At 39.9% G+C, this 8,848-nt stretch overlaps 1 protein-coding gene across 1 annotated transcript; it reads right to left on the bottom strand.

Moving 5' to 3' along the window:
- Window positions 1-4,110: 4,110 nt before the first annotated feature.
- Window positions 4,111-8,201, bottom strand: LOC119739135 (N-acetyllactosaminide beta-1,3-N-acetylglucosaminyltransferase 3-like). The gene is made up of 2 exons (XM_038213964.1): window positions 7,931-8,201; window positions 4,111-6,325 (listed from the first exon to the last, which is right to left on the bottom strand). Exon 2 carries the CDS (start codon window positions 5,869-5,871, stop codon window positions 4,273-4,275), a length of 1,599 nt encoding a protein of 532 aa, XP_038069892.1. The 5' UTR covers window positions 5,872-6,325; window positions 7,931-8,201; the 3' UTR covers window positions 4,111-4,272.
- Window positions 8,202-8,848: the final 647 nt, after the last annotated feature.

Raw genomic sequence — 8,848 nt, 5'->3', positions numbered from 1 at the left:
ACAATGCGTCGAAAATTTGGGTCAAAATCAGTGAAAAATAAGATTTTTTTTCTCAATAAATCGATTATTTTTGGACCTAAATCTTCCAAATAATGGCAGTCCGAATATTGTATGGCATCAAAACTCATTTCTGCGTCGTTTTGAGAAAAGTCATTTTTTGGCCAAATTTGATGAAAAATGTAAGGCTAACCCCTTGCACTTTTTACAATTTTGGCTGAAAAATTAAATTACGCCAAACTTTCAGGAAAGATGCTTAAGGGACCGTAGAAGACATTCCAACTCGATTTCTGGACGGATGTGCCATTAGAATGGAACAATGCGTCAAAAATCTGGGTCAAAATCAGTGAAAAATAAGATTTTTTTTCTCAATAAATCGATTATTTTTGGACCTAAATCTTCAAAATAATGGCAGTCCGAATATTGTATGGTACTCTCCTTGCATCAAAACTCATTTTTGCGTCGTTTTGAGAAAAATCATTTTTTGGCCAAATTTGATGAAAAATGTAAGGCTAACCCCTTGCACTTTTTTCAATTTTGGCTGAAAAATTAAATTGCGCCAAACTTTCAGGAAAGATGCTTAAAGGACCGTAGAAGACATTCCAACTCGATTTCTGGACGGATGTTCTATTTGACAGGAACAATGCATCGAAAATTTGGGTCAAAATCAGTGAAAAATAGGATTTTTTTCTCAATAATTCGGATAATTTTTGGACCTAAATCTTCAAAATAATGGCAGTCCGAATATTGTATGGTACTCTCCTTGCATCAAAACTCATTTTTGCGTCGTTTTGAGAAAAGTCATTTTTTGGCCAAATTTGATGAAAAATGTAAGGCTAACCCCTTGCACTTTTTTCAATTTTGGCTGAAAAATTTAATTGCGCCAAACTTTCAGGAAAGATGCTTAAGGGACCGTAGAAGACATTCCAACTCGATTTCTGGACGGATGTGCCATTAGACAGGAACAATGCGTCGAAAATTTGGGTTAAAATCAGTGAAAAATGAGATTTTTTCAATAATTCGATTGTTTTTGGACCTAAATCTTCAAAATAATGGCAGTCCGAATATTGTATGGTACTCTCCTTGCATCAAAACTCATTTCTGCGTCGTTTTGAGAAAAGTCATTTTTTGGCCAAATTAGATGAAAAATGTAAGGCTAACCCCTTGCACTTTTTACAATTTTGGCTGAAAAATTAAATTACGCCAAACTTTCAGGAAAGATGCTTAAGGGACCGTAGAAGACATTCCAACTCGATTTCTGGACGGATGTGCCATTAGAATGGAACAATGCGTCAAAAATCTGGGTCAAAATCAGTGAAAAATAAGATTTTTTTTCTCAATAAATCGATTATTTTTGGACCTAAATCTTCAAAATAATGGCAGTCCGAATATTGTATGGTACTCTCCTTGCATCAAAACTCATTTTTGCGTCGTTTTGAGAAAAGTCATTTTTTGGCCAAATTTGATGAAAAATGTAAGGCTAACCCCTTGCACTTTTTTCAATTTTGGCTGAAAAATTAAATTGCGCCAAACTTTCAGGAAAGATGCTTAAAGGACCGTAGAAGACATTCCAACTCGATTTCTGGACGGATGTTCTATTTGACAGGAACAATGCATCGAAAATTTGGGTCAAAATCAGTGAAAAATAGGATTTTTTTCTCAATAATTCGGATAATTTTTGGACCTAAATCTTCAAAATAATGGCAGTCCGAATATTGTATGGTACTCTCCTTGCATCAAAACTCATTTTTGCGTCGTTTTGAGAAAAGTCATTTTTTGGCCAAATTTGATGAAAAATGTAAGGCTAACCCCTTGCACTTTTTTCAATTTTGGCTGAAAAATTTAATTGCGCCAAACTTTCAGGAAAGATGCTTAAGGGACCGTAGAAGACATTCCAACTCGATTTCTGGACGGATGTGCCATTAGAAAGGAACAATGCGTCGAAAATGTGGGTCAAAATCAGTGAAAAATAAGATTTTTCTCAATAATTCGATTGTTTTTGGACCTAAATCTTCAAAATAATGGCAGTCCGAATATTGTATGGTACTCTCTTTGCATCAAAACTCATTTCTGCGTCGTTTTGAGAAAAGTCATTTTTTGGCCAAATTTGATGAAAAATGTAAGGCTAACCCCTTGCACTTTTTTCAATTTTGGCTGAAAAATTAAATTACGCCAAAATTTCAGGAAAGATGCTTAAGGGACCGTAGAAAACATTCCAACTCGATTTCTGGACGGATGTGGCATTAGACTGGAACAATGCGTCGAAAATTTGGGTCAAAATCAGTGAGAAATAAGATTTATAAATAAATCGATTATTTTTGGACCTAAATCTTCAAAATAATGGCAGTCCGAATATTGTATGGTACTCTCCTTTCATCAAAACTCATTTCTGCGTCGTTTTGAGAAAAGTCATTTTTTGGCCAAATTTGATGAAAAATGTAAGGCTAACCCCTTGCACTTTTTTCAATTTTGGCTGAAAAATTAAATTGCGCCAAACTTTCAGGAAAGATGCTTAAGGGACCGTAGAAGACAATCCAACTCGATTTCTGGACGGATGTGCCATTAGACAGGAACAATGCGTCGAAAATTTGGGTTAAAATCAGTGAAAAATAAGATTTTTCTCAATAATTCGATTGTTTTTGGACCTAAATCTTCAAAATAATGGCAGTCCGAATATTGTATGGTACTCTCCTTGCATCAAAACTCATTTCTGCGTCGTTTTGAGAAAAGTCAATTTTTGGCCAAATTTGATGAAAACATGTAAGGCTAACCCCTTGCACTTTTTTCAATTTTGGCTGAAAAATTAAATTGCGCCAAACTTTCAGGAAAGATGCTTAAGGGACCGTAGAAGACATTCCAACTCAATTTCTGGACGGATGTGCCATTAGACAGGAACAATGCGTCGAAAATTTGGGTTAAAATCAGTGAAAAATAAGATTTTTTTCTCAATAAATCGATTATTTTTGCACCTAAATCTTCAAAATAATGGCAGTCCGAATATTGTATGGTACTCTCCACGCATCAAAACTCATTTCTGCGTCGTTTTGAGAAAAGTCATTTTTTTGGCCAAATTTGATGAAAAATGTAAGGCTAACCCCTTGCACTTTTTTCAATTTTGGCTCAAAAATTAAATTGCGCCAAACTTTCAGGAAAGATGCTTAAGGAACCGTAGAAGACATTCCAACTCGATTTCTGGACGGATGTGCCATTAGACAGGAACAATGCGTCGAAAATTTGGGTCAAAATCAGCGAAAAATAAGTTTTTTTTCTCAATAAATCGATTATTTTTGCACCTAAATCTTCAAAATAATGGCAGTCCGAATATTGTATGGTACTCTCCTTGCATCAAAACTCATTTCTGCGTCGTTTTGAGAAAAGTCTTATGTTGGTTGTTTGTGTTTATTCGGACATTTTGCAAGCACCAAACATAATAATTCATTTTGTTAATTAAGTCGCTAGAAAAGGTTGGTTTCCATCACGTTAACCGTATATAACGAGATCACTTGGTCGTAAATATTACCTTCCGATGGGTGCCACGAAAAAAAACTTCAATCGCAGATCGAAAGAATTAGTTGAGCCTTGGGTGTCCAAGGTTCGTTAGTCCGCCCTTACCATGGACCATGTACCACTTGTGGGGTACCTGACCTTTGTTCGAGGTACCCCACAAATAAAAAGTTTGGAAAAAAAAAGGTACCCCGCTACGAAATGATAAAAAAAGGAAAGTCTGAATTTAGAATGTTTAATAGTCCAAAGGTTCAAAAGTCCGAACCGAAAATAAGGTTTAAAAGCCCGAAGGTTCCTTATTTCGAATTGACATCAAGGTTCGATAGTCCGAAAAGACCACAAGGTCCGATAGTCCGAATCGACAATATAAGGTCCGATAGTCCCAAGTGTCATACTGACGAACCGTATTGCCCATTTGGACTACCGAACCTTATTCTCAATTCGGACTATCGAACATTATCATCTATTCGGACTATCGAACCTTGTTGTCGATTCGGACTATCGAACCCTATCGTCTATTCGGACTATCGAACCTTCGGATTAATTAACCTTATTCTATTTTTTGACTAATAGGCCCAGTCGGACTATCAAACCTTCGGAATATCGAACCTTCGGACTAATGAACCTTCGGACTAACGAACCTTCGGACTAATGACCCTTCGGACTAAAGAACCTTCGCACTATTCGGACTATCAGTATGATACCCGTTTTAACCACGAAACAAACGCTTATAACGCTCACGGTGACTTGGTCCAGGTGGAATCCACAAAGCTAGCCTCGCCATTGCTTCCACAATATTCGTGTCTGGGTCGGGGTTAGGCCGTCCAACATGTAAAATGACCTCAACCGGTACAGCGTCTTTTTAGGTGCGACAAGTATTGTATCCCCCTGGAATAAACTACCCCCGTTGAAGTAATAGAAATTCTTGATGTCTTTTGGTATAATCCCAATTTCTTTCAGCATGATACCAACGTATACATCCTCCCAGGGAAAGAGAGGTGTCAGTAGAGACTGGAGGTACAACCTGTTCACCAAGTCCGCGGACATGATGTAGCCAAGCCCCACACAATAGTCTGGGTACGTTGATTTCGAGTAGATGTCTTTGGGCACGTAGAATTTCTCCCATTTATCACGGAGCACGGGGTACGACTTGGCCAAGCGGCCAGTGATGAGCACTCTCCTCGGCGCAGTGTGTAGGTACGCCAGAATCTTTGGTATGTTGACGATGATATCATCATCGGTTTTCATGACGTAGCGGGCGTCGGAGCAAAAGCGGCTGGCCCACTTGAGTCCCATCACGGTCTTGGTGGTCAGGTTCAGGTAGGAATCCAGGAAATCTTCCACGATTAGGTCGTCATACTCTTCTACCTCCCTCTGCAGGTCGCTAGGTAGAGTTCGTCCGCTGGTAAGGTTCGCGACTCCGAGAAGGAAACGAACCCTGACCTCGGCGGACAGAGTCGTGCTCCCGCGCGGAGCTCCCCACGTCTCCCTGATGACAGCACGCCTCTCGTTGTTGTTCGGATGAGAAGTCACAAGTACCAGCAAGTCAATACGGTCGTGTGTCTGACAAGTGGTTGTGGCGGGGTTGACCAGGTATCTGTAATCGTGAGGATCTATGTAAGATAACCACAGAGCATTATCCAGAATGCCACGGGTAGAAGGTTTCGATATGCGGGACGGGACGGTGGCATCCCGGTGTCGGCGCGGTTTCATATCGATCTTCCTTACTACAGGACTTTGTGTCATCTCTCCGTCATCTAAGTTTTCTTTCCAGGTTTCCCCGGCATCCGGTTTCGGTACATCACGTGATACTAGTACTGGTTTCTTGGTGTAATACCGCTTCTGTGCCATAACAGCCTTTGCTGTCAGCCTGCCTCTTGATCCATTGATGTACCGATCAATGCAGACTCGATGTAGTCCCTTTGATGTCTTCAGAAACTTACACGATTGTCGATAATCCACGTTCTTGTATTTCTCTTTTCGCACATCCACAGGCGACCTCGATCTGGACAGTGTGTCGTCTGTTTTGTGAGAGGTTTGCAATGCCTTGGAATCCTTGCGGTTCTGGTTCGTATCAGTCGCTAATGTTTTTTCAGACAAACTTTCAGGTTTCTGTTTTATTTGCGCCATTTTCTTGACGGTGTCTAAAGATTGATTTGGAAATTGAGATCCCTGCCAATGTGGTCGGCGTTCGTTTAGGAACGGTCCCCTTGCCATTTTATCCCGCAAATAGAACTCTTGATATCTTAACCTCTTTTGAGAAATCGGATCCACTATGAGGAACTTCCAAACAGCGAAATACACCGGCAGTATCAAGGCCGCTGCAGTGATTAGCAACAGTTGTAGGAAAGTTGTCCGCACGATGGCCATGATCGGTGCTGAAAAATGCTGAAGACTCCTTTACGTATCGAAGAGCCACGAATCTCCGTTTAAATATCCTACTATGTAGGCTGGTCGATGAATAATACGTTTGTGATACAGTGGTGAAATGGAATTGGAGCTGTCCCTATCTCTATTATTTACTGGAGAAAAGCTGAAGATTCAGAACAGATCATCCCCGATGCGAAGAAATGTCTGGAAAATCCTTGTCGATCCATACTGCCAATCCATTCCGGCTATACAGATTGCAAAAGGTGGAACATTCAGGAAAATAATACTCGACTCTCCCAAACAAACATCCAAAATGTTCAGTTATAGATGAAAACCTTTCCAGCTGCAATGTCGACCTGTTTTTCTGCAGACTTCAGAAAGCACAAAAAAAAATTCTCAATGGATCAACATCCCCTTTTTTCCAATTGTGTTGACAACACGTTCAGCTCTTCCCCTGCAAATAAAAAAGAGCAAACGTAATTTTAAGTGCTTTTCAGATTTCACATGCTCGGAAAGGAGATGAAATGGAACATGTAGCAGCTTATTTGGCCAAACGTGCTCAGCACATCCGGCTTAAGAAATTGATTTGGAAGTAAATTTGGGACGGATATTGACACTCAAAATTTTACGTAATTACGGTTTCCTGGTAGGAAGTGTTGTTAATTAAATTTTGAGGGGGAAAAACAGCAAATGTAAACATATAAGATATTAAAGGTGAAGGCAGATATTTATTGGTCATTTTTTTTTAAAGAAGTGGTGGAGAAATCGATAACAGTACATTAATGTTTCAACTGCTGACGAACACTGTTGCTTTTTGATAAACAATGGATTAAACGTCGTTTATTTTTGGCCCGAATGCCAAATATTTTCAAAGTAGCTCAAGCAGTACGTGCAATCATCGCATCGTCTGATAACTTCAGCGCATGTGTGAAGGCACCTGTGGCTTATGAATAAATGAACTCGGGGATAATAATCATCAAGGAAATAATGGTTCGTCTTGCGATGTTCTTCTATCAACGTTACTTCCAGCCTGATGTATCGAAAACCAAAGATATCAACAATGTACGTATAAGACATCACTAGAATTTCGACGGACCGATCAGCTCGTAAGAATAGTAGAATAATTTTGCGTGTCCACCTTACAGCACGGAGGAAATTTTTGGGCGCCCCTCCATTGTAACCTCAAGCCCCCCCCCCCCCCGGGCCCCCCACACGCCCCCTAGGATGAGAATCCTGGCTAGTCACACATCCAATTATGCACCTGCTATATACAGCCCATCACGGGACTGATGAGGAATCTCAAGCAAGTCAAAATTTAGACTGGCAAAGTGCACAGGAAAGTGGAAATAAAAACAGTGATGACACACGCGATATACTTATCTTGTATTAAGGGCAGCAGGGCAGGTGCGACAGACTTACCTGAGTAGAAAGGACACTATATTATAGGCCTAATAAGTACACTATAAACTGGACAAACTGTGTTCAAACTTTAAACTCCGCCCACAGTGATGGTCTTGTGCTTTTTAAAATCCACTCTTGGTCGAGGCGTTTGCAAATTGTTAGATATTAAATAGCCACTGCGTTTGTGTTTTGTTTGTTTGTTTGTGGTTTTGGAGGTTTGAGTTCCACCTTCGACCCTCCTACCTCATTACAGTTCAATTTAGCTATATTTCTAGAGGACCTAACTTATTCACAATGTTGTTATGGAAGCCTAAAGGGTCTCAATGCCTTATTAATATCTTTTTTTTCTTTTAAATTCAACTAATAAGTTTGGGTTATATGTTTCTCTTTTAATGTGTTTCGACAGATAATAACACCGTCTACCACTGAAGAAATATGGGGAAAAATGTTGCAACCTGAGTGACACCACTTCCGCGATTGTGTACAAAGTCCATGGAGAGTCAAGAATTGTTTTTTTTTGGACGACCTTCATTGAGATGATATATGAAGAAAAAAGTGGTGTTGCGGGTTGCAACATTTTTCCCGACTTCTTTTTCAGTTCTATTTCCAACCCAATAGTTATAATTATCCGATGACACACTTTAATACTTGCACTTACCTCGTCATACAATGGCTGACAATCCTGCGTCGTGGTGGTTGTTGTTACTCGTTACTGTCAACTATATCAGAACTATTATTAACGAGTGATACTTGCAATACGAATTCACATACTGGCGTCACTAGAAATACATCAACAACAGACACCCACGGGCGACTGTGTATGAGTGAAGAATCAAGACTTGTGGGAGGATGTACACCGTTGTTCTTATTGATCGAACCCAACTCGCGCGCCCCCTTGGCCATCAACTATTAATACACCCTCGCTTTATTATGGTGCATTCCGAATCGATTATTAAACAATGATGTTTGAATGGAGGCTGAGGAAATCGACATTTACTGAGCAGGTTACACTAAATTGCATTGTGCAACACCAATGTTCAACATCTGACGGTCTTTTGTCCAGGATTGTCCACTGCCTATAGTATAAGGGTGCAACCCTGCAATAAAATTCCCATAGGCACTGGGCGTTTGCTTCAAAATTCTGGATGAGGTAGAAGAGGCCCTCTAGTGACCTACCATTGGAATGCTACAGATGCGGCCTCCCCAACTGGTCTATTTGAGACTACCATCCGGGACGTTTCAAACAACAGCAATATTAGCCACGGGCACTCGACCTCTAGCTCATGCCCACCTGGCAATCTTGGTTTTATTGTAATCATTATTAAGACAATTCTATTTAATACATAATTAATCGGTGAGAAAAACGTATTTTATCTTCTTTTTTACCTGCACATATATCGAGAGCATGGATTCTAGACAAATACTTAACATACGCGTGCCGTTGATCAACAAGGCGAAGGAGAATCACACTTCTGACAAAATCTCATAATCAGACGTGGGAAATCAATAGCGAAACGTAGGCCCATTCTTTGAAAACGTTATACATTGTATAAACATCTCAATCTAACAACCATTA

This window comes from Patiria miniata, unplaced genomic scaffold (assembly GCF_015706575.1).
Source record: "Patiria miniata isolate m_02_andy unplaced genomic scaffold, ASM1570657v1 HiC_scaffold_30, whole genome shotgun sequence".
In the NCBI taxonomy this organism is placed as follows: domain Eukaryota; kingdom Metazoa; phylum Echinodermata; class Asteroidea; order Valvatida; family Asterinidae; genus Patiria; species Patiria miniata.
Note: the sequence above shows the minus strand (reverse complement) of the source record. Positions and strands in the feature narration are given on the sequence as shown.